The sequence below is a fragment of the Leptonychotes weddellii genome, chromosome 5, assembly GCF_054177405.1.
Source record: "Leptonychotes weddellii isolate Sample4059 chromosome 5, ASM5417740v2, whole genome shotgun sequence".
In the NCBI taxonomy this organism is placed as follows: Eukaryota; Metazoa; Chordata; class Mammalia; order Carnivora; family Phocidae; genus Leptonychotes; species Leptonychotes weddellii.
Window position 1 is genome coordinate 77,877,035 of NC_138373.1, and position 26,555 is coordinate 77,903,589.

A 26,555-nucleotide genomic window follows, 5' to 3' on the forward strand; every position below is an offset into this window, starting at 1 on the left:
AGGCAGTGACTGTAATGGGAGGCTCTTCCACAAGGGTTTCCAACCAGGGCTACTAGTGGAATCATGTGGGGAGGTTTCCAGTTTCTTATGCCCAGGCCCCACCTCAGGAGATTCTGACTTCAGCAGTCCCTCCTTGTCTGAGTCAACCACGGTCCGGAATCAGATGATCCTCTTTCTGACCTATCGGCAGGGTCAATAGTAACCTAACAATACTTCACAACGCCCGCGTCATTCACTTAGCTTTGTCTCATCACGTGGGCATTTTATCATCTCATGTCAATACAAGAAGGGTGAGTGCAGTATGGAAGGATATTTCTGAGAGACAGACCACAGTCACATACCTTCTATTACAGTATATATAGTTACAATTGTTCTATTATTATTGTTGTCAATCTCTTACTGTGCCTGATTTAGAAATTAAACTTTACCACAGGTATGTATTTATAGGAAAAAACCTAGTATATACAGGGCTTATCTGTGATCCACTGGGGGTCTTGGAATGTATCCTGTATATTTCTCGATTGTTTCTAGATGCTGACATATTCAATTGTAAATCAATGAGTAGGATTTACAAGCCTAATAAGTGTATCGCATGGACACCTTGATCTTTTAGGTCCTAAAAATTGAGAATGGGATATGGGCTTCAGGAGCCAGCTTTTTCTTGCGCTGGGAGAGGTGAGAAAGGATGTGGGGAGTGTGGCAGGCTGATAATGGCACCCAAAGGGAATGGCCGAGGTCTGGCCTCTGGAGCCTGTGAATGTTACCTTATTTGGAACAAGGGTTTTTGCAGATGTGATGAAGTAAAGGACGTTGAGATGGGAAACTTATTGTGGAGTATCTTGGTAGGCGCATTCAGTCACATGAATCCTTATCCTGGGAGCAGGTGGAGGGAGATTAGACCAAAGAGGAGACAAGATTGTAACCATGGAGGCAGAGATCGGAGTGTTGTGGCCACACGCCAAGGAATGTCAGTAGCCCCCAGAAGCTCCTGGAAGAAGCAAGGAATGGATTCTCCCCTTGAGCTTCTGGAGGAAGTATGACCTTGCTGACAACTTATTTCAGACCTCTGGCCTCCGGAACCATTAGGCAATAAATTTCTGTTGTTTTAATCCACCAAGTTGCTGGGAATTTGTTAGAGCAGCCCAGAAACTCATGCAGGGAGATGCACTCACTTCCAGTTCTTTTTCCTCTGCTGTTTCTAGGAATAGATCTGGGCGGAAGGGTTTTACTCCGTTGGCATTCTCCACTCTGAAAATCTTCTCTGATGGGATGAGAATAATTCAAATTACAAGAAAGAATGCAGCATGAAAACATTTTAGCAGCAGCAGACTCTGAATTGGTTCATCCTCCCCCCTCCTCCCGGATGGGTGCCCAGTGAGAACGTTGCAGAGCTGAGGCCAGCACTCAACAGGATGAATGGAGCCACCAGGTGAAGGGGTGTGATACCCACTTATACCCAGGAGGTTAGCTTAAGTTAAGGTTCCTAAGCCTTTAAAACGTAACTCGGATACCACTACCTTTAGTAGGCTTCTTCTAAGACCCTAACACGCCCTCCCTATACCCCTTAGACACCCACCCTCCAGAGAGTTGAGACCTGGGACATAATTGCTCAGTAAGCAAGGATTGGATGAAAGGAAGGAAGCGTTTGCCGCACCCCCCAGCCCCCCCACCCCCGCCCCAGAGAGGACGTGTGACAAAATCTATAGATCTTCTCTCAGTAGGAACTATAAAATGTATGTTGTCCCACTAGAGTGATCTAGTTCAGGGGTTAAACAGACACTCATCTTTTATTAGAATCAGAAGGGAAGGGGGAGATTGTAAGGAAAGAGTCTTTAACTGACAATGATGACAATAACAACATCTGGTATGTTATGCTCTTCAGAGCATTCTAACATTCATACTGTCAACCCCTCTAATACCCCTATGGGACATGCAGGGTGGATATGCCATTACTTTTTGCAGATGAGGGGACTGAGCTGTGGTCACAGACAGATGAAGTCAGCCTAGAACACAGGCTCCCAGAGAGGGCAGATGAATCGGTCTGACTTACCATTCTGGTCCCGGCAGCTCAACGTGTAGAAGGTTTCTCTCCGCAGGATGATCTCCTGGGCAATGATCCCATAGCTGTACACATCGCCTTTCTGGGAGATGTTGGCTTGGCGGAGGTGCTCCGGGGCTGTCCACAGGTCTGAGCATTCAGCAGTGAGATTGCAAAATCGAGGGAGATGAGTGGCCCATAGGTCTCCAACCCGCTTTTGTTCTTTAAGTCTCTATGCCATGCACCCTTAATCCGAGTGGTCCTGAATTTGTATGTCCCAAACTTTGGAGGAGTTTATGTTAATGCTGGTGATTGGGGGAGAACACACCCTGGCCTTTTAAGCTGACTGTGTAATGCCAGGATTTGGGTGAGGTCACGTGGCAACGTCTTCCCTAAAACTTCTAGGATCATAGCGCTGAAAACCCTCAAGCCTACCTAGAATAGCACCTGGTGTATAGAAAGTACTCGGGAAATATTTGTAGAATGAGTGCAGTAGAATATGAGAGGCTGAGGATTTAATAGCTTTTGGGACATATGGCATACATCTATGAAAACCTTCATAAATAAAAAATATATAAATTTATATATTTTTATTATAAAATAAAAAATACATTTATATATTTTGTCACATAAAAGTATTATGTTTAATATATATGCATACATGTTTAAAAGCATTTAAGTAAAGAGCTTATCACTGATATTTTGCAAGTGGGACGTATTGGCAGCCTCTAAATCCGCTATTGCTCACAGATGTGTTTTCTTGGGTTCCCACAGTATCCTTTAAAAAATAATGCATACAATTTGGGCGCCTGGGTATCTCAGTCGGTTAAGCGTCTGCCTTCAGCTCAGGTCATGATCCCAGGGTTCTGGGATTGAGCCCCGCATCGAGCCCGGTGCATCATGCTCCCTGCTTAGCGGGTAATCTGCTTCTCCCTCTGCCCAACCCCCCCCACCCCTGCTCGTGCTCACTCTCACTCCTTCTCTCGCAAAAATAAATACATAAAATATTTTTTAACATTACTGCATACAGTAATTTTACTCTGTGCCTGCTACTTCCTAATGCTTTCCATGTAGTTCACTTCACACAAGTGAAGTGTTCCTGTGTTCCATGTTTGGTTCCTATAGACACTTGGGTTTTGAACCCTATCACGTAGCTTATTTAGTAACAATAAGGGCATACCATTAATTTTCCTCCATCCCATGTAAGTTTTCTAGGGTCACCTAGCTTCTTCTAAACTTTTTGTGATTTCTGTCTTCAGCAGTTTCAATGAAAAATCTATAGATTCACGTTGTGAGGTCCAGTGGCATGCTTATGTTGAGGCACGTTTTCCTCACGTTTGGTTTGCCATCCAAATGTTCATTACCTTTTTGAATTTATGTCTTATTCATTTATGTGACTTGCGATTCATATACATATGATTGATCCTAATGGTTTGGGGTAGTAAGAAAGGTAAGTAGATCCACATATGCTAACAATTCAGGTAACCCACAGCACAGATAGGTAGGTATAACTGAGTGATGTTCAAGAGGAAAGCATTTGAACAGCAATTCATCTGATTTTGTGTTGTGGTGAGTCATCTAATGAAGGAGGTTTGTTCCACCACATGATGAACCATGCTTGACACGTGCTAGATATTCATCAATATCTCAATATTGGATTGAGTCCAATGTCATCTTATGCTTGATGTGACTGAAGAAGTAGGAACAGCATTGTAATTTTTCTTTCATTTATTTATTTTTAAAATGTATTTTTATTTACTTATTTATTTTAAGTAGGTTCCTCACCCAGTGTGGAGCCCAACGTAGGGCTTGAACTCCCGACCCTGAGATCAAGACCTGAGCTGAGATCAAGAGTTGGACACTTAACCAACTGAGCCACCCAGGCGCCCCACCATTTTTCTTTTATTAAGGGAAAACTAAAGGATTGCCAAGTAGAATTAGAAATAGAATTTAGGTTTTTGGATCTAGGTGGTATTTTGAGGCATTACATGTGAGCGCTAGATTTCTGAGGCTGTTTGACCCTGAGTTATAGTAAAAAATGGATAAATGTTCAACATGAAAAACCCTTTAAACACTGCACATCACTTTTCTTTCTGTTACTTTTTTTGACCCTTAGCACAATCTAGAAAGGGACAGGTAAGAATATATTTTACTAAGAAGAGGGTTTTTTTTTAATCATTATAATTTCTTATCATTATCACAGATAAATGAATGAGAGCTTGGAAATAGGTCTTCGGCCTTGAATTCTATCTTCTTGGGCAAATCTCTTGGGCTTTTGGAACCTCAATTCTGTCTTCTATGAAGGATGAGGGTTAGAGCAGATGATTTTTATGTCTCTTACGACTCTAACCTTGTCTATTTTTTCACCCAGTTCTGCTTCCTCAGCCAATAAGTTCTTCATGATTTCCTCACTGATATCAAGAAACACAGGGATGAAGGAAACCCACAGAGGAGGTTTGTTGGACTCAAGAAGCACTTGTTAAAAACCGACAAGGGTGAAGTGCTGGAGAATGAGCCAACTGTTTCCTCTTGTGGCTCTAAGTCTTTATTGACTTAGCATCACCTATTCCCTGACCACCTTACATGGACTTGGGAGAATTTTTTTTTAAGTGGGAAACCAGTAAAAATGTCATTCATTACAGACCTTTTCTGGGAGGCAAAATGGAATTGCAGCCAAAATCAGTGATCTTCACCACCATTCTACTGTCTACCACACAGTTGGTGGATTTCAGGCGGCCATGGACTTCAGTCTTACTGGAGTGCAGGTATGACATTCCCTATAATTTTTCAGATGACAGGGAAACAGAGATAGGACACTCTTTAGCTGCTTGATTATTTTAAAGAAAGAAATGACATTCTGAAACCATTTCAGCACGCATACAGAATCACACTATCAGATTTTAAATTTAGTTCCGTTAATTTTACTTGAAAAGTATTGTTAATGCCCTAATATTTGCCTCAGCACGGCATCTTAAGAGGCAGTTGTCTAAAGACTGTAGTTAAATAGTTACATCTAATATGAAACAAAGCGTTGATCCTAATTTTTTTTTTTAAGTGTTTCTGCTGACTAATTATTCAATCTGTTTGGGTATATCTCTGGTCTTCCACCTCAATTAAAAAAATATGAATAATATAGCCTTGCCTTTCTGAAAGGAGGAGCTAGCCTTATTATTTCCTAAAATATAATTGGTCTCATTCTATTTTGAAAGAGAATGTTTCCTTCAGTTATGAAAGGGGAAGCCCCCCACCCCCAACCTTAGGTTTTTGGGCTGCTGTGTTTCCCTCTGGTGGCCAGAGGTGTCCTTGCAGAAATTGGTTTTCATCCTGGATCATAGGAGTGAACAGTGGCAAAGAGAGTGGGGATCTTATAATATTTTTAAAAACTGATTCTGATTCTAGATGATTTTCAGGTGATTTAAGACTGTATCAAACAGCTCAATCTTGGGACTGACTTTTCTTCATTCTTGAACGAGGTCCTGGTCACTGGTATCCACTTCCTTTTTCATATCCTATCTGGGAATATTCATGTTCAAATTCATTATTGCCTCGTGCAAGAGGGTTGCCTGCCCTTGATAGTTTCTCATAAAAAGTTGAAGATTGTTGTCTTGCCTGCAGCTTTATATGATTTTGCTTTCCAGCAAGTCTATGAAAATGTGTGCCCCAAACTCAGAGTAGAAAAAATATTAATAATAAAAAGAATAGCTTGTATATTGAACATTTACTTGTACCAAGCATCCTATGAAGCACATGTATTATTTACAAAATCCTCACAACAATCCTCTGACATAGGTACTATTTTTATTATCATTTTACAGATGAAGAAACCAATGGTCAGAGAGGTTGAAAGCCTGCTAGATCTGTTTTCCTATGTTTCATTTTCATAAATGCCTTTGTGTTTGCAGGTCTCTTACCTTAGCAATATCATATAAGACCGAGATCTTAAACTCCCAATCCATGAATGTACCATCAGGGTAGGAGATGGTGTCATTTAAAACTTCCTGAATGGCAGAAAAAGAAAAGGAAGAAGTTGCAAGGAGGGGTACTGTGGAGAGACAACTACAGGCTAATCATGATCTTCTAATCACAGGACCTGGGGCTCAGAAACAAACTGAAAATCCATCGTCCTGATTTTCCTGAATATGTATTTCTTTTCTTTCTTATGAACCATCAGGTGGCTGTCACTGCAATGAAATGAGCAGGAGATACCCCTAATATCCCAAATCCTGGTTCTTCCACCAGCCAGGGGTAAAGGAATGAGCAGACACCTGCCGGGAGCATGGGCTGTAAGCCTGACTCACAGGTGGGTTGTAGGTTCTAGCTCACTGAAATTCCACTAGTGTGTTTCAACCAGGAATTGCTATTCAGGAATCCCTTCCTTAGGCTTATGTTTTATGATCACTTGCATCCATTAGCTTACAGCCCTAAGTTTTCTTTACATTTACCAAGTCCTCTGTCAATAAGAGCGAGTTCTTGTATTTTGTGTGAATTGTATCACCTAGAATTTTGAACTCAACATTTTAATACGATGATGGTTCTATTAAGATACAGGTTTTTTTTTTTTAAATATTTTATTTATTAATTTGATGGAGAGAGACACAGGGAGAGAGGGAACACAAGCAGGGGTAGTGGGAGAGGGAGAAGCAGGCTTCCCGCTGAGCGGGGAGCCTGATGTGGGACTCGATCCCAGGACCCTGGGATCATGACCTGAGCTGAAGGCAGACGCTTAAAGACTGAGCCACCCAGGTGCCCCAAGATCCAGGGTTTTAGCGAAGTTAATAACTATTCTTCACAGTAAAACTCGAACATCCAACAATAGCCCCATCTGACCTTTAGTTTTAACTCAGGCACTGCACCAATAATTTCCAAAGAAGAGTCCAAAGTCATTAATCATTTCAGATAAGGCTGCCTTGGCTGTGAGTACCAGGCCAGGTTAAGAGAGGGAAATTATGAGCAGACAGATTCTAAAGTAATTCTTTCCCTTAGCACCTGACATATTTTATATTTTTATTTATGATCTCTTCTCCCTATGAAAATGTAAACTCTGATAATTTTTGTTCTCTATCTGCAATATCTAGACCAATGTCTGGCACGTATAGATGGCTCATAAATATTTGTTGCATAAATGGGTCAATTGTTCCTAATAAGGTTAGCCAATGTTGTTGTATATTTATAAGATGGGAAGCATATTGTTTTTATTTAGGGAGAGACTGGTTCCTTTGTTTCCTTACAAAAGTAGGTTCCGATGGGATTTGCTATGGATTGAAGCCTAAAGGGGTGATGTCAGGGAGGGGACTATAAAGTTTGCGTTGGCACAGGCTTTGCTTTGAGATTCAAGACACAAAGGAGTGGTTTCCTGTAGAAGGGTCTGCTGTCTGCTCCCAACAGGAGTAAGCAGTACCAGAAGGGGGCCCAGGACCACTCAGATAACAGAGGTTTCCTACCTTGGGGCAGAGAGCCAAAAACACTACCTAAATGTTGACTGGGCATTTTAGGGATTAAAAGGCCCTGTGAAACCCTCTGACTAGGCCCTGTTAATTGGTATTCTAAAATTTCATCTCATGGAAATCAAATGAATCAGCTTTGGTCTAGCCCTCTTATGAAAAACATTTCTATAGATGGTCCCTGACTTACTATGGTTCGACTGACAATTTTTTTTACTTTACAATGGTGTGAAAGTGATATGTATTCAGTAGAGACCATACTTCGAATTTTGAATCTGGATCTTTTCCCAGGCTGGCGATTCATGATGCTGGGCAATGAGCCTCAGACCCCCCAGCCAGCCACTCGATTACAGGGTAAATAACCAATACGCTTATAACTATTCTCTGCTCATACAGCCGTCCTGTTTTTCATTTTCAGTACAGTATTCAGTACATTACATGAGATATTCAACCCGTTATCATAAATAGGCTTTGTGTTAGAAATTTTGCCCAACTGTAGGCTAATGTAAGTGTTCTGAGCACATTTAAGTTTGGCCAGGCTAAGCTACGCTGTTTGGTAGGTTAGATGTATTAAATACATTTTTTTTTTTTAAAGATTTTATTTATTTTTCAACAGAGGGAGAGAGACAGCAAGAGAGGGAACACAAGCAGGGGGAGTGGGAGAGGGAGAAGCAGGCTCCCCACTAAGCAGGGAGCCCGATGTGGGACTCGATCCCAGGACCCTGGGATCATGACCTGAGCCGAAGGCAGACGCTTAACGACTGAGCCACCCAGGCGCCCATATTAAATACATTTTTGACTTAGGATATTTTCAACTTATGATGGCTTTATGGGGATGTAACCCATTGTAAATCGAGGAAGCGCTGTAATTTTGAAAGACCTGAAATTGTTATTATTAGGAATGTGTGTTTATTTTATATCAGCATTGATTAAAATGATCATATGAGTTTTCTATGACCTTTTGTTATGAGGTGTTATACTAATATTTTTTCCTTTCATAGAATTAACCATATCTGATTATATTATGCTTTTTACATGTAGCTGGCTTAGAGTTACTAGTATTTTATTTATAATTTTCCTTATAATTTCATAAATGTGGTTAGTCTTTAATCATATTTTACTATCAACTTTATGCTAGCCTTGTTGAATGTTAAATGAATTTAGAAGATGTTCATTTTTCATTTAACATTAGGATAGTATTTATGTGGACAATGAGAATTACTTTTTGAAGTTTTAAAGAATTAAGCTGAATCTGGTATTCTCTACAATGGAATTTATAATTTCTTGTATCATTATTGTCCTACTTAAGTTTTTAGTTTTTGAGTCAAACTTTCATGGTTATATTGCTTCTGAAATTTATTTTTCCTTTTTTAAGACTTCATAATTTAATAGTCATGAAGTATTCTTTCACTACTGAAAATATCTTTTCCATTGCCTTATTTTTTATTCCTATTTTTGTGTATTTTTGTTTTAAAAATTTTAATTAGAAGTATGAGAGGATTTATGTTGTTTTTTTTTTCCTTCCAAGTTTTTATTTAAATTCCAGTTAGTTAACATACAGTGTAATATTAGTTTCAGGGGTAGAATTTACTGATTCAACATTTACAACACCCAGTGTTCATCAAAAAAAGTGCCCTCCTCAATCCCCATCACCCACTTAACCCATCCCCCACCCACCTCTCATCTGGTCACCATCAGTTGGTTCTCTACAGCTCAAAGTTTCTTGGTTTTCCTCTTTTTTTTTGCGCCCCCCCATGTTCATTTGTTTTGTTTCTTAAATTCCACATGAGAGAAATCATATGGTATTTGTCTTTCTCTAACTTACTTCACTTAGTGTAATACTCTCTAGCTCCATCCATGTTGTTGCAGATGGCAAGATTTCATTCTTTTTTATGGCTCAATAATATTCCATGGTATATATATATACATATATACCACCTCTTATTTATCCATTCATCTGTCGATGGACATTTGGGCTCTTTCCACAATTTGGCTATTGTTGATAATGCTGCTATAAACATCAGGGTACGTGTATCTCTTCAAATCAGTATTTTTTTGTATCCTTTGGGTAAATATCTAGTAGTGCAATTGCTGAATCATAGGGTAGTTCTATTTTTAGCTTTTTGAGGAAACTCCATACTGTTTTCCAGAGTGGCCGTACCAGTTTGCATTCCCACCAACAGTGCAAGAGGGTTCCCCTTTCTCTACATCCTCCCCAACACACTGCTGTTTCTTGTGTTGTTAATTTTAGCCATTCTGACAGGTGTGAAGTGATATCTCATTGTAGTTTTGCTTTGTATTTCCCTGATGATGAGTGATGTTGTCTGTTGACCATCTGGATGTCTTCTCTGGAAAAATGTCTATTCATGTCTTCTCCCCATTTTTAAACTGGATTATTTGGGTTTTGGGTGTTGAGTTTTCTAAGTTCTTTATAGGTTTTGATACTACCCCTTTATCAGAGATATCATTTGCAAATATCTTCTCCCATTCTGTAGGTTGCCTTTTAGTTTTGCTGCTTGTTTCCTTCGCTGTGCAGAAGCTTTTTATTTTGATGAAGTCCCAACGGTTTATTTTTGCTTTTTTTCCCTTGCTTCAGGAGATGTGTCTATTAAGAAGTTGTTGGGGCCAATGTCAAAGCTTTTATGTTTTATATTTTAAAAAAACCTCATAGGGCGCCTGGGTGGCTCAGTTGGTTAAGCGACTGCCTTCGGCTCAGGTCATGATCCTGGAGTCCCGGGATCGAGTCCCACATCGGGCTCCCTGCTCAGCAGGGAGTCTGCTTCTCCCTCTGACCCTCCTCCCTCTCGTGCTCTCTCTCATTCTCTCTCTCGCCAAAAAAAAAAAACAAAAACAAAAAACTCATAAAAGCACTTCAAAATTCTATCTTTTTAGTAATAATTAAACTTTGTAAGTTTCCTTTACTTAGGCCATAGTTATTCCTCTAAATTTTGCATTGAACAGATTATTCTTTTAAGAGAAAATAGCATTTAGGGCTATTTTTTTTTCCTTGAAGCTAGATTTAAGTTTATGCCACACATTTTGAAAGCTACTCTTCTTTTTATAATTGAAGCTTATTTTAAAAAAATTCTAAGAGATTAATTTAAAAATTTTATTATTTAAAAATTTTATTGTATTGTGAATATTTGGACCTCTTTGAAGTTACTGCTGCCCCGATTCTTCATATTTTGACTTTGTTGTAGGGAGGACAGTGCCGTTATTTTTAAGAAAATTAAGAAACTGGGTCTGAATGTAGCCCAAAGGCAGTGACCATATGTCGTTGTTTGCTTGGACCCAGTTGCAGTTTCTATCTGCTGTTCCAACATAATTGCTATAGTACCCCTTTCCTTCTCAAAGTATCCTGATAAATTATATGGTCACCTTACCCAAAGGTATTTAAAAGGCTGAAAACTCTTGTAACAGATGCCCAGAAAGTGCTCAAGGTGAGGTGCAAATATTTCAATGCTCTTTGATGCAATTATCCTGGATTCCTTTCTGCTCCTGCCCATTTCCCCATTCTGGTCCTGTTTCTGCTTGAAACCTGACTTTGTTTCTTGTATGTAAATGGTTCTCGTGTATGCCTGCCTTCTGAACTACCCAGTGATTTGATATTCCTAGCTTGAAGCTTTGTTCTTCCCAGGAACTTGGTTCAGCCCTGTCTTACTTTCTCCTTCTGCTTTGGACTTGCTCAACCAGAATGCCTGACCACATCTGGCAACTCCTGGGCCATCCTCAGTCTCTCCCAAAGGAGAGAAGGGTAGGAATTTAGACTATAGCAGAACCAGGACTTATGGACAAGTCTCCAGTGCTTATTGGGTTAGGGTTGACTATCCATTTTTCTCTTAGTGCAAAAGCAAGTATGTAAGTAAAATAAAATGAATTTAGAGGTAATCACTCACTTTCCCACATCTGTTCTCTGGCTTTTCAAGTCTACACTCCTATTTTTGGCTTGGTTTTGTTTTTTGTTTTTGTTTTGTTTTTGTAAAGATGTAGTAAGAATGGTTGACAAAATCTAAGTGATCTAGTTAGGAAGCATATGGATGTACCACTTTTTCCTGATAATTCTCTGATATTATTTCACTGGGTAAACATTTAACATTTCTACTAAATATTCTTTCTTCCCATATGGCTGGCCAGTTAGGAAATTGGAAATGATCATGGTTCCTTACCCGCAGGGATCCTCTCTCGCAGTATTCGATCACCCCGAAGATCATGGTGTCAAGCTTCACTGTGCCGTAGAACTTGGTGAGGTTGTAATAGTCAATCTGAAGCAACTAAGATAACATGTTTAGTTATAAAGCAAGTCAGCCAGAGAGCAGGGCCACAGTAAAAATTAATATGCTAATGAAACATGCCGTGCTTTAGGTCTTTGGGAAGATGTATTATTCCTGATACGTTGGAACGTCAGTACATTTCTCACGGCCACTATATCTTCCTCAACAGTTTTTCTTTTATCAGCAAGGAGCCTGGAAGACGAACCTTTGACGACACGCAAATAATATCAGGGCCATTTTCTAGGACATGCTAATAGATGTCTAAAATTTTTTACACCATCAAACACCACTCTTCAACTTCTGTTGGTAGAATTTTCAACAAAGAAGTAGAGTCTCCCATTTCTTGGTCTGAGGGCTTTTTTTGGTCTCCGTCCCCCATAACATCTGGCTCTGCCAGGGACTTCAGTGCTCAGGGAAGATGGAGTGAAGCTATTTCTCCTTTAAGGATTTCAAGTAAGAGATACATACCTTGTTCAATTCTATCTTCTGTTTCTCAGTGAAATTGCCGTCGTTGTGCTTGAGATCCTTTAGAATCACTTGCTGCAAAGATCATTTGAATTAAGGAGATAATGCTGTAGCACGACCACTTCTGTGCATATTATAATAATTTGTTGTGCGTCTATCTTCCCTGTATACTGTAAGCTCTTGAGAGCAGTGACACGATTTTATTGATATTTATATCCCGGGTGCCTAATACCTGCCATAGGCTCAGGTTTGAATGTTTCTTTGAGAATGACTAAATGAAAAGGGAGGGCCCAGGGAGGAAAGAAGATACAAAACCCCCATGTGCGATTGTTGTACTCTCACTGCAGCGAGCCACAGTATCATACTAGGGTAGTTTGGCCAGCTCTGAACTCTTTCATTTCTCCTTTTCCTTCCTATGCTCCACCCTCCTTAAAAATTCTATTTGTCCAGGCTTGTGAGTTTTGTAACCCTTGAAGCAGAGCCCTGCCCATCCCTGTGAAAAGCTCCAGGAACAACCCCTGGAGGCAGCCTGCACCATTGCACGGTCCACATCAGGAGCCAGGGCAAGGATGAGCAGAAGGCCTGGAACACAGCCCGACTGAGAGTTCAGAGAAGCAGAGACTAGTCACCTTTTTGTCATATTTGCACTGCCGGACTCTCTGAATTGTGTCTCGTCTCTTGTCATCGTCGATCTGGCACAAGAAAAAGCTAATTATTATAGACACTTCATATCTTGTCGCATCTACTGTGAAGGCAGAGATGGTCTGCCGGGTGGGTGTATCTGTTGGTTCACAGCATGCCGGGAAGGCTTCTGGCAAAACTGTGACAATTGCCTTGTGTTTCCCTGTCACTACTCATCTTCCCTCCCCACCAGGGTCTTCTTCCCAGGTATCTACCTCTCATCCTTACCTCTGGGTCTTCCTCCCTCTTCCTCCCTTCTTAAGGCCTGTCAGCCAGGGATTTCCTTTGCTTCCTTCTCTCCTGGCCCATTCTGCTGGGAATCATTGTCTGTAGCTAGAGACAGGTGCTCCTAGGGGAGCCTGTTGTGCTCTTGAGTTGCAAACTCACACCTCAGCGTTCAATTAGCAAAGCAAGTGAGGACACTGGGTGGGGTGCCTAAGGGGGGCAGCCCCATCAGCTCTGGGTTCAGCGGAGAGTTGCCAGATCATCAGATTTGTCAAAAGAAGCTGGTAATATGGATTTTCCTATGCCATTCCAAAATTTTTATATTTGGCAATTAATTTTAGAAGACGTTAAATATTAAATGAAACCACACACACACACACACACACACACACACACACCTGCAGGCTAGATATGGCTCTTGGTCTGCCAGACTTCTGGTCTCAAGGCAGAAAAAAGATTGAGAAATAGTGCATCTTTTAATTTGGTTCTCATAGAAACCTGTGATGTATTATGATATTGGTTAAAACTTACCTCGTTAGGACCTTTTGAGATGTGAGCAAAATAAACTATATCAAATTCCAAGCATGATGCCTGGCACAATGCAGATTAACAGATGTCAGATGTCTTCTCTTCCTCTTCTCATTTTACTAATGGGCCACATACGGGTTAAATGACACTAAGTGTCACATATGGGCATGCCAAAATCTGAGCTTGCTGCCTTGTCTCATATTCTTTTTTCTGAGCCCTCGATTAGTTCATTTAAACTATTTGAACCTCAGTACTTCATCTGGGAAATTCTAACTGACAGGGGTCCTGGGCATCAAATGCAATAAAGCTTGTGCAATTTTCTTGCAAATTTGAGTGTTTTATCCTCAAACGAGTTATCTTCATCTTTTTCATTGTTTTCATCTGTTATTCATCCCTTTGAACTTCCTGACTTCTCTCCTTGTCTGCTTTGGTTTTCTGCCCCTTTCTGTCCTCGTACAGGGATGTACTCTTTCTCATCCCATCCCGTGGTCTTGTTTCCTTATCTCTGCCTTCAGCACACATGCACATCCGGGACTTGAACCATTTCCTGTCTGGTGCTGCGGCATTTCCACCTCTGGCTGACTTTGGCTGACCTCCTTGGGCTTTCTCCCTGCTCCATCTGACTCACAGTGCTGGAAGACCTCTCTTGACAGTTAGTCCTTGGCCACCTGCTTCCCGGCCTGCCTGAAACTCAGTGTGACTGTGACGGTCCATGCCTCGAATCACCTCTCTGGTCCCTCTCTTAAACTTTTTGTCCCAAAGACTTAGTCCTTAGCCAGGTGAGTGGTTAATCTGATGAATTCATGCATAGAAATTGTGTAATGTCTGATGAGGGATGGATGGGTTATATTTCTAGGAATATCTACATTTGAAGAAAACAGAGACATAGTATTTTAGGCTACATCAAAAAGAACAAATATGAAATGTGGGGTTTGAGGCAGTGGGGGAGGCTTGTGAGGAGTGGAGGCATGGCTGGATGTGCACAGAGGTGGGCCACGTGGGAGCCCATCCTGGCGTCATACCAGAGGTGGAGGAGCACTCACTCCTTCTAGAGGTCTCCTCCCCCCTTCCTGGGGTACTGTCAATTAGTCATTTAGGTCCAAAAATTCTCTCTTGGGAAGTCTAATAGTCTTACGGTCATTTGCACCTTTCTGTGAATTACTGCAAGATGGATTTTATCCTGACGCTTGCCTGAGATAGAGTGGTCTTTGCAAATAGAAGTCTTATGTGTGAGGTTCCCAATGCAACAGGAGGGTCAGTCAGAGCAAGAGCATTACTGGGCGCAAGGGAGATCTAGTCCTTGTACAGCGTGAGGGCATCCTAGCTCTTAGAGTGCGACATGCAGGAGATGGACACACCTGACCCAGCTGCAATTGTACTTGTGCTGGTTTTAGGCAGGGAGGCATCTCAAGCCACACTATCCTATCGACTTGGCCCTAGGCTGAGGAACCCCACCATGCCCTTCATGTGGAGGTTCTGGGTCTCCTTCTCTTAGTGTGCTTTGGTCTAAAAACTCTGTAAGAATATGGTGAATGGTAGGTTTTAGGATCTTAGACTTCACAGTTAGACAGACTAGGTTCAAACTGTGACCATGTTCCCCAGGTTCTAGCCCTGTTACCTCCCAGGGTTTGTCGGGGGAAGATGAAATGGGTCAATGCCCCTGGCACGGGAGAAGTGCTCAGTAAGTGTCAACTCTTATTATTTGCAGTAATCCTACTCATTAGCTGTGCGTGACCCTGCACTGTTTCCTAACCCCACATCCTTTGGTTTCCTCATCAGCAAAGTTATGATAAAGTTTAACTCATGCGCTCCTTCTGGCGAGTACTGCAGATGAGATGATTGGGCTCCAGCACTGGCTGTGCCCAAGGGGAATGATTATTCCTGGCTGCTGTGATGTGTCCTGGCAGAGGGAGAATGCAGGCAAATGTCAGCAGAGGCCTCTTTCTTCAGCAATGAGCAAGATAAGCATACATCCTTAGCATGGGCAGAGTAGTAGCCAAGGCTTAGGGGGGCTCAAATGCTCTACTTATTTCTACATCGCTTGCATGACAAATGCACACCATATGCATTTCCCTTCTGGGTCAGAGGCAAAGAATGAGTAACACACCAAATCTCAGCCTCCACTGAAGTGTTCATTGGATCAACCAGCTGACATTGAGGACACTGGAGGATCAATGGAAAGACGGGAGCTGAGAATTAGAAAATGTCCAAGTCTTAGATTCTCAAGCAGAGGATCCCTGCTTGGCCCATTTCTTACCGTGTTACCAGCCTTGTCAAATACCTGGCAAGTTGCACCAGCCCTAGCATTCTTCAACAGGTGAGGTTCATCTTACCTTCAGGCTAATATGGTTAGTCTCATTGGTCTCCAGAGGAAAGATATTTTCAGAAGGAATGTGGGACCATTTTTTCTGACGAAGTTCATATTCTTTTTTATATTTTCTGTGAAAGGAATAGAACCAGTCAGTAGGTTTTTATTAACATTCATGTCATTTAGCTTCTGAACACTAAGAGAAATTTAGAACCCTGACATTCTCAGGTAGATATGTGGTGAGAGATGTTAGCCCAGTGGTGTGATTCCATGTTCTGCAAACTGGTGAATGCTGGCCATTAGGTCAGCTGTAATGATTTCTGATGGTAGTTTAACTTTTTCTTTCTTTCTTTTCTTCCCTTCTTTCTTTCTTTTCTTCCCTTCTTTCTTTCCATTTCATTTTCTCAGGTCCTTCACTAAGGCAGCCCTTCACTATTATAAAGAATCTGAACTGATGACATGGAAAGAGTAAGGAAAAAACAGAAACAATTCAAAACTGGTAAGCTTGAAAAGCAAATATGTTAATTTTTAAGTCACCAGAGAATACACCAGATTCCTAAACAAGCCAGTTCTTCTTCTTCTTTTTTTTTTTTTAAAGATTTTATTTATTTGACAGAGAGAGACACATCGAGAGAGGGAACACAAGCAGGGGGAGTGGGAGAGGGAGAAGCAGGCTTCCCGTGGAGCAGGAAGCCCGATGCAGGGCTCGATCCCAGGACCCTGGCATCATGACCTGAGCCAAAGGCATATGCTTAATGACTGAGCCACCCAGGCACCCCAACAAGCCAGTTCTTCTTATGCATTTGTGCCTTTAAGAATATGTGTATAGGGCGCCTGGGTGGCTCAGTTGGTTAAGCGACTGCCTTCGGCTCGGGTCATGATCCTGGAGTCCCAGGATCGAGTCCCACATCGGGCTCCCTGCTCAGCGGGGGGTCTGCTTCTCCCTCTGACCCTCTTCCCTCTCGTGCTCTCTGTCTCTCATTCTCTCTCTCAAATGAATAAATAAATAAATCTAAAAAAAAAAGAATATGTGTATAAAGAAAATAGAAAAGCACAGAGAAAATGTAACATGTATTTCAGCATTCAAAATGTCAATTTTTTAAGTGTTTCCCCCAGATAGTACAGATAAAGCAGAATCCTTGGGTTATAGGAAACACTTACAACTTTACAGATATTGTCAAATTATTTTCCAAAGTGGTTATACTACTTACACCTTCCCAACATGAGAATTCCTGTTTCTTCCGGATTCTTAACATTTGGTATTATTAAACTATTTTTTTTTTTACCATTATGATGTATGTGAGATGGTGTTTATTGTTTTGTGTTTCATTTTTCTATTACAGAGAGATCCAATATCTTTTCAAATACTTTCTAGCTATTTTATAGAACATACAGTTATATATTCATTCACAATTTTGCCCATATATCATAATTTACATGAGTTCCTTATATATTCTGCAAAACAGATCTTTTGTCCTTTTGAGTTGCAAATACTTTCTTCTAGTTTATTGCTTATTTTAACTTTGTTGTATAGAACATTTAGTTTTTATTATGGCCCCATTTATTTTGTTTCTTCTATGACGTTTCTATCTTAGAAATATTTTCCTACTTGAGATCATAAAGTCCTTTTCTATTAATTTCCTCTAAGTTTTGAAGTTTGAATTTCACATTTAAGTCTTTATTCCATTTATAATCTGTATGGAATGAACTCTATATTTGTGTATGGTTTCAGGTAGGATTTTAATTTCATTTTTTCCATGTTGCAAGCCTACCGTGCCATCATTTTCCAATTGACTTGTAATGTCACCTCTAGCATATTCCAAATTCTCATGCTTGCTGTGTCTGGTTCTAGAATCTGAATTTTTCCATTGACCTATTTGTCCTTGAGTTTATCTTTGCTTGTGGTTATTTGACAAACTTCTACTCACCTTCTTAGGTCATTCATGATGCTTTTCTTATTGGATTCTAAGCAGAAATGACTATTTTCTTCCTATGCTTCCATCTAACTCTGAGTATTCCTCTATTAAATACATATAAAATAGCATATTATTGACCAATGATTATCCTAGGACCTGGGGCAAAGAAGGCTTGTAGCCTTAAAGGCTCTCATCTCTGCATTCGAAGAGACTCTTGGGACCCTACAGAGCCACGTGTCATTCATATTGAATCAGAGGATGCCATAAATCATTCACTATTTTCCTTATATAGGCAGTTGTAATGGAAAACTATAAGAATAACATCTGTCTACCAGATCTCCTTGTGGACACACCATTGCTCCAGCCAGACAGGACACACCTGTCTCTTCCTGTTTCCATCTGTTACTGTCTTTTACCTTGTGATTCCCCCCGATCTGAAGCTGACACTCATTTGGACTCGGTTCCTGAAGGGCATCAGCCACATCTTTGACCTTGCTATTGACTGGCTTTATTCTCCTCAAATTTTGGTTTCTGGTTATCTTCAACTAAATGGCCAGCATACACTGTATATGTGTATATACAGCTCAAATTTGGGGTAATGCAAAGTTACAGGAGTCAAGTTCTGCCTTCAGACTGAACAGAACATTCTACTTCCTTTCCTGGAGAAACCTTTAACTGACATCCAACAGAGTGGACTCTCTCATGAGAAAGTACAGTGCCACACCGATAAAAGCATGTGATACGAAGAGAAAAACTGTTCTCTGGTTCAGTTGGGAAATGGGGGTGATCCTGACAATATAATAGGATGGAAAGTTTTATGTGTTTAACATAACAGATTAGCATAGTGTGGTATTCACTCATTCATTTATATATTCAACAAATATTTCTGAGCATACGGTATGTGTCTAACACTGTGCTGGGCACTTCCTCTGTCCAAATTGAGTAGAACAACCATGGAACTGATGGTCAGAAGGCTTGAGTGCTGGTTTTGGCCCTACAACCACCTGGTGATGTGACTCCAGACAAGCCATTTGGTTTTCTGGGTCTCTTTCCCCAGGCTAAAGTGGGAGGTGTGAAGTAGATGATTTCTAAAGACTCTTCCAGCCTGAACACTATATAATATAGAGATTGAAATGTCCCACAAAATACCAATAATACAGCAGAAGAGCTGTTTCCATCTATAGGATGCCTATTATATGGCAGTCACTATCCACACTTTATTTCAAGTTCTCACAACAGTTCAGATGAGGATACTGAAGTTAAGTAACCTGTAATAACACACTCAAAACCGCACAACTATTAAGTCACAGAACTGAGATAGATATGAGTTCAGGTGTCTCTAACTGATCCATTCAATACTGTTCTGCCCTCGATGTAGTCTTTGATGCAGAATGCCTTCATGATCTTAGATCTGTCTAGACACCTTCTTGTCCATGTATATTATCATTGATGACATCAGACTTCTCCCTCTCCCCTCCCCCGCTCTTTGGATGATGAGCACAGAGAGACAAAGGGGGTGGTAGGTACCTCAGCACCAGAAGAGCAATGAGCAGGAGCAGAACCACAGCTCCTGTGAGGGTGAAGACTGCAATCAACAGGACCTGAGGGCCTGTGGCAGAAAAGAGTGAAAAATGCATTAGGAAGGATCTTTGAAAAGAGAATAAAATCATTTCAAAGATTCTAGTTATATAATCTCATTTGAAGGAGGGAAAAGGAGAGACCTTTTAAAAAAAATTTTATCTTTTATTAATCCCTTCATTGGTAATATAGGTCCTGTATCTGTGGTCTCTGAGGAAAACTACCTGGAATGTGCCAGGGGAAGTGGTTTAATTTCAGCGGTCCTTATAGACTGCATACTGCGTTTCTGTGGGAATCACCAAATATCACAAGAACATAAAATAGTGTCCAGTATGCAAATAATTTTGGTAGGAAACCCACCTGATGTCCTTGAAACCAATATACCTAAGGAGGATTCACAGAGGAAGAAAGTCAACTATTTTTTTAAAAGATTTTATTTATTATTTATTTATTTAAGAGAGAGAAAGAGAGAGAGACCATGCAAGCGGGGGAAAGGAGAAAGACAAGCAGTCTCCACTTGCTGAGCGTGGAGCCTGACGTGGGGCTTGATCTCAAAACACTGAATCATGACCTGAGCCAAAATCAAAAGTTGGATGCTTAACCGACTGAGCCACCCAGGGCTCCAGAGTCAACTATTCTTTAATACCAAGCACAATCAGAGGAAAAGCCAGTCATTGTGGAATTTTAAATGACAGTATTGCCTGCTGGTCCTTCCCAAGTGCTACAAAATCATTGATGGAAGTCAGTGAAGGATGTAAGTGATTTTATTTATTAGAGCACAAGTGTTTAGGTGGAGTTGTAAAGATGAAGCAATTTAAGAGACTGACAGAAGAGTAAGTGGAATTCAGGAAAATGTGGATCCAACCCAAGGAAGCTTTGAAACAGAAACTGAATATGCAGAGGAACAGGCCTCGACTGAGAAGGACAACAACAATAGTAAAACTGTACAAGAAAGTCATGTTTTGTATATGCCACGATGGATTCTGATTAGAATAGGAAGTTAGTGAGTTCAAGAAGGAAAAATGGAATGGATTCTAAGCAATAGAGTACTATTAGCTTTATATAAATAATAATGATGAAAATGTTACTAATTTTCAACTTATAGAATCAACTTATAGGTAAATGACAGAGGGTTTATATGACTGCCAAATAAATATTATCAGCTATGACAAATTAAAGAAAAATACAGAGAATCTGGGAGGTAGGAAGGAGGTAGTAGGAAAGATAGATAGGTAGTAGGAAGGTAGCAGGAAGGTAACATCTTCATCTTACCAAGTTGGGAAGCAAGAAGTTTTTATTTTTATTTTTATTATTTTTTAAGATTTTATTTATTTATTTGAGAGAGAGAGAATGAGTGGAGGGAGAGGGAGAATCAGACTCCCCAGTGAGCAGGGAGCCCAACGTGGGTTTCGATCCCAGAATTCCGGGATCATAACCTGAGCCGAAGAAAGATGCTTAACTGACTGAGCCACCCAGGCGCTCCATGAAGTTTTTTATATAGTTGGTAGAACAGTACTAGAAGCTTATGCATATTAATTAAAATTACAAAGGCACCCAATAAATGTATTGACAAAAAGATATAACTAATTTGAGAAAAGGTTAGAAAAAAGTAGGGCTAGTGAAGATGAACTAAATCTTTTATCAATACAAGAAATAAACAGATAACATCCAAAGCTTATGAATCAAGAAATATATGCATATTATTTAGAAATATGCAACAAACTAAAGGCAGAAGTGACTGAGAGACCAGAGCTGACAGAGGAGGGGCCAGGCATACTCACGTTCCATTATGAATATTTTTACTATTGGATTTTAACATCACGTGCACGAATTTTCTTCACTAAAAATGTCTCCATGCTTTCTATAAGGGGTGACTTTGAAGGATTTATGCTTTGCTAACATAAGACTTTACTTCTGCTTATCTTGTTTCCTGCTAAGGGAAATTTTTAACAGTGAAAATGTGAGCTCTGGATTTCTGTTCTCATCAGGGCAGAAACAGATTAGTATCTTGGATTTGGATGGGCATATCTGACGGTGTGAATTCTGTTTATTACTGTGATCATCACTCCTATCACCCCGCCAGCATCGCCATTAGCACCACTCTCAAAATCGGTATGAGAAATATAATTCACCCATCAACGATTCTACTCATCAGTCTACTGAAATGACACATCCCGTAGACTAGAGCACGAACTGGAGGGACTAGGGGGACTTCCGTCTGCTGGGTCCTCCCCATCTCAATTCCTGTCTACCCCCCACAGCATGAACATCTCACTGCACTAAATATACTTATGATATTTATTTATTTATTTATTAAAGATTTTATTTATTTATTTGACAGAAAGAGAGCGAGCACAAGCAGGGGGAGTGGCAGGCAGAGGGAGAGGGAGAAGCAAGCTCCCCGCCGAGCAGGGAGCCCGATGCGGGACTCGATCCCAGGACCCTGGGATCATGACCTGAGCCGAAGGCAGTCGCTTAACCAACTGAGCCACCCAGGCGCCCATACTTATGATATTTAAATATGCTGTATACTATTTAAATATAGAGGTGGTTAATTCAACATACTTTTCAGTTTTGCTTGAGTTATCAAGTCCCAGTATTATATTAGTTCGAAGGTTAAGCTTCTGCTGCCTTCTGGTGGCTGCTGTGGTTATCACAGTGTATTTAATTAGATTCACAGTGATGGTGGAAAGAGTTTATAACCCCAGGTCATATGGTATGATAGTTGGAAAGAATCTTGAAATCAGTTAACAAATCTCCTCATCTGAAGAAGGAAGAAACTCACACTTAGAGAAGTAAATTGACTAAAATTAACGCAGTGTGGATAAGTGCTGAGTAGAAACAGATTTATAGTTATCTCATTGTCCCTCCTTTCTTCTTTCATCCCTTCCGAGGTACTTTGTTGGGCAGAAGTGAATAAAGAATAGACCCAAAACCACAATGAGATACCACCTCACACCAGTCAGAATGGCTAAAATTAACAAGTCAGGAAACAACAAATGTTGGCGAGGATGCGGAGAAAGGGGGACCCTCCTACACTGTTGGTGGGAATGCAAGCTGGTGCAGCCACTCTGGAAAACAGTATGAAGGTTCATCAAGAAGTTAAAAATAGAGCTATCCTATAACCCAGCAATTGTACTACTAGGTATTTACCCTAAAGATACAAATGTAGTGATCTGAAGGGGCACCTGCACCCCTACATAGCAGCAATGTCCACAATAGCCAAACTATGGAAAGAGCCAAGGTGTCCATCGATAGATGAATGGATAAAGAAGGTGTGGTATATATATATGATGGAATATTACTCAGCAATCAAAAAGGGTGAAATCTTACCATTTACATCGATGTGGATGGAACTGGAGGGTATTATGCTGAGTGAAATAAGTCAATCAGAGAAACACAATTGTCATATGGTTTCACTGATATGTGGAATGTAATAAACAGCAGAGAGGATCATTGGGGAAGGGAGGGAAAACTGAATGGGAGGAAATCAGAGAGGGAGACAAACATGAGAGACTCTTAACTATAGGAAACAAACAAGGTTGTTGGAGGGGAGGTGGTGGGGGATGAGGTAACTGGATGATCGCATTAAAGAGAGCATGTGATGTGATGAGCACTGGGTGTTTTATGCAAATGATGAATCATTGAACTCTACATCTGAAACTAATGATGTAGTATATGTTGGCTAAGTGAATTTAAATAATAAAAAAAAGGAATAGACCATACACTTAAACAGTGTATGGTTTTAAAAAATGTGTAAACATATAAGTATCAAATAAATTCTAAGCTAGAAGTTGGGTGGGATGTAGGCAAGATCAATAGCCTCCTGGGGGGCTAAGGAAAAGCTTAGAAAAATGAAATTCAAGTTAAATGTTGAAGATGAGTGGCTGCTTACCAGTCATATGGGGGAGTGATACATTTTAATCAGAGGTAGTAGCATTACTAAGGACAGAGGGGCATGAAGTTGCAAGACCTCCCCCTCCTTTTTTTTTTAAGGAAGTAGGTGGAAATTGAGGGAATGGGGAAGGGATTTCAGGTAAGAAGAAAGATAAGGCTGGAGAAGTAGGAAGATCATGGACATTTTGTGCTATAATAAGTCATTTGGACTTTATGGGTAAAGGGGAGCTGCCAATTGAGTGTTAGCAATAGTGTGACAATATGACTGGATCCATGCTTTCATTCTGGTGGCAAAGTTGGTTGGACTGGAGGTGGGCAGGAAGCAGGACTGAAGCAGGAAGTCAGGTGGATGTCATTGTAACCCAGGAGGCAGATGATGTTGGCGTGGATGAGGAACAGGAACACATGTGCGTTGTCCATTGCTGTGTTCCAGGTGCTGAGAACACTGCCTGGCACTAGCAAACCTTTGTAGAATGAATGAAACGACAGTGATGGTGTTATCTCCAGATGAGACATTCTGTTACTTAGGGGGCAGTGGTGTACCCAGATAAAAGACCAGATGAATATCTGATTTGTATACTATTTGAAAGATTGAGTTACTTTATTTATAAAGATTAAAATTAAATGTAGGGACAGTCGAGTAATGAAAAGCTCTGGCTAACTGAATTTTCTGGTTAAATGAGGATGAAGTGAAGTTGCTCAGAATGATACAATGTCCCTGTAATACGAATAATATAACATGAATATTTAATGTGATCTCTTTTAGGTAAATAATGAGAGCTCTCTCAAAAATTACTTTTTGAAGGGTGCCTGGGTGTCTGCCTTCGGCTCAGGTGATCCCAGGGTCCTGAGATTGAGCCCCACTTCGGGCTCCCTGCTCAGTGAGGAGTCTGCTTCTCCCTCTCCCCACCCCCACTTGTGCTCTCTCTCGCTCAAATAAATACATAAAATCATTTAAAAATTGCTTTTTGAGAAGTTGAGCATTTTACAAAGAACAGATCCTTCTATTGAATAAAAAAAATCTACAAATTCTTAAGGAAATATATTAAAAATACAAACTAACATTGTCACTATAATTAAGGGAAAAGAAAAAATAATTGTAATTCAAAAAGTTGCAAAAGAAAGAAGTAGAGAGTTGCAGAAATCCACAAGAAAAGAGATATATTTCAAAAGTAAGTTTGGTTTAAACGTACAAAGCTTGCAGATGGTTCTAGAGACAATTAAAAAGTGTCTGCCTTCAGCTCAGGTCATGATCCCAGGGTCTGCTCCCTGCTCAGTGAGGAGTCTGCTTCTCCCTCTCTCTTCCCCCACTTGTGCTCTCTCTCTCTAGCTCAGATAAATACATAAAATCATTTAAAAATTGCTTAATTAAAAAAAATCTTGCTAATGAAAAGAAATCAACTTTAAAAAGCAATGATAGCATTGCTTTTCTTTTTCAAGACTGCTTTGGATATTGGGGGTCTTTTGTGGTTCCATACAAATTTTAAGATTGTTTGGTCTAGCTCTGTGGAAAATGCTATTTGTATTTTGATAGGGATTGCATTAAATGTGTAGATTGCTTTGGGTAATATAGAAATTTTAACAATATTTGTTCTTCCAATACGTGAGCATGGAATGTCTTTTCATTTCTTTGTGTCATCTTCAATTTCTTTCATCAGTATTTTATAGTTTTCAGAGTACAGGTCTTTCACCTCTTCGGTTAGGTTTATTCCTAGGTACTTTATTATTTGGGATAGGATTAAAGACCTAAATATGAGATCTGAAACCACAAAAATCCTTGAAGAGAGCACAGGCAGTAACTTCTTGGACATCAGTCATAGCAACTTCTATCTAGATATGTCTCCTCAGGCAAGGGAAACAAAAGCAAAAATAAACTATTGGGACTACATCTGCACAGCGAAGGAAACAATCAATAAAACTAAAAAGCAATCTCCAGAATGGGAGAAGATATTTGTCAATGACATATCCAATAAAAGGTTAGTATTCAAAATATATTGAGAACTTATAAAACACTGAAAAAACAATCCAATTAAACATGGGCAGAAGACACGAATAGATATTTCTCCATAGAAGACATATAGATGACCAAGAGACACATGAAAAGATGCTGCTCATAATCACTTATCATCAGGGAAATGCAAGCCAAAACTACAGGAGATACCACCTCACACCTGTCAGAATGACTAAAATCAGCAACACAAGATACAAGCGTTGGCGAGGATGCGGAGAAAGGGGAACACTCACACACTGTTGGTGGGAATGCAAACTGGTGCAGCCACTCTGAAAAACAGTATGGAGGTGCCTCAAAAAGTTAAAAATAGAAATACCCTATGATCCAGCAATCGCACTACTGGGTATTTACCCAAAGAATACAAGAACACTAATTCAAAGGGATACATGCACCCTGATGTTTATAGCAGCATTATTTACAATAGCCAAGATATGGAAGCAGCCCAAGTGTCCATCGACTGAAGAATGGATAAAGAAGATGTGATATATATATTTATATTTATATTTATATATATTTATATACATCACATCTTTATATATTTAATGGAATATTATTCAGCCATAAAAAAGAATGAAATCTTGCCATTTGCAATGGCATGGATGGAGCTAAAGAATATAATGCTAAGGGAAATAAGTTAGAGAAAAACAAATACCATATGATTTCACTCATATGTGGAATTTAAGAAACAAAATAAACAAGCCAAGGGGAAAAATAAGAGAGAAACAGAGAGAGAGAGAAAGCAAGAAACAAACTCTTAATTATAAAGAACAATCTGATGGTTACCAGAGGGGAGGGAGGTAGGGGGGATGGGTGAAATAGGTGATGGAGAGTAAGGAGGGCACTTGCTGTGATAAGCACAGGGGGATGTATGGAAGTGTTGAATCACTATATTGAACACCTCAAACTAATATAACATTGTATGTTAACTAACTGGAATTAAAATAAAAACTTAAAAAATGATAGCAGTAAATCTGAAATCAGTTCAGGATTGCTTATTGTTTAGAAGAATGGGAACCTCACTTCCCACTTCCCTCTTTGCTTCCTTGCTTTAGTCAACTGCTCATGGCTACTGAATAAAAATACAGGAGTCATTTTTAACCATATTTGACTCATGGAACACAAGAGGACTGAAAACATAGCAAGTGCATCCAACACATTAACACAAGGAAGTGCATCAAACCAGAACTTTTCTCTTT

At 40.1% G+C, this 26,555-nt stretch overlaps 1 protein-coding gene and 1 long non-coding RNA gene across 5 annotated transcripts in view; one reads left to right on the forward strand and one right to left on the reverse strand.

Annotated features, from left to right (window-relative positions):
* Positions 1 to 26,555, reverse strand: part of GUCY2C (guanylate cyclase 2C) — a 99,631-nt gene that overhangs the window by 18,145 nt on the left and 54,931 nt on the right. For all 4 annotated transcript variants that reach the window (XM_081821273.1, XM_081821272.1, XM_081821271.1 and 1 more), the window contains 9 exons: positions 19,401 to 19,482; positions 15,983 to 16,088; positions 12,845 to 12,907; positions 12,219 to 12,290; positions 11,646 to 11,750; positions 5,950 to 6,036; positions 4,683 to 4,815; positions 2,051 to 2,188; positions 1,173 to 1,261 (listed from right to left, as the gene is read on the reverse strand). In XM_081821273.1, the coding sequence (XP_081677399.1) occupies positions 1,173 to 1,261; positions 2,051 to 2,188; positions 4,683 to 4,815; positions 5,950 to 6,036; positions 11,646 to 11,750; positions 12,219 to 12,290; positions 12,845 to 12,907; positions 15,983 to 16,088; positions 19,401 to 19,482 (875 nt within the window). The remainder of the gene's footprint in view (positions 1 to 1,172; positions 1,262 to 2,050; positions 2,189 to 4,682; positions 4,816 to 5,949; positions 6,037 to 11,645; positions 11,751 to 12,218; positions 12,291 to 12,844; positions 12,908 to 15,982; positions 16,089 to 19,400; positions 19,483 to 26,555) is intronic.
* On the forward strand, positions 6,213 to 16,540 carry LOC145721737 (uncharacterized). The gene is made up of 3 exons (XR_014145594.1): positions 6,213 to 6,345; positions 15,737 to 15,966; positions 16,366 to 16,540. It is a non-coding gene; the product is annotated as an uncharacterized LOC145721737 (long non-coding RNA).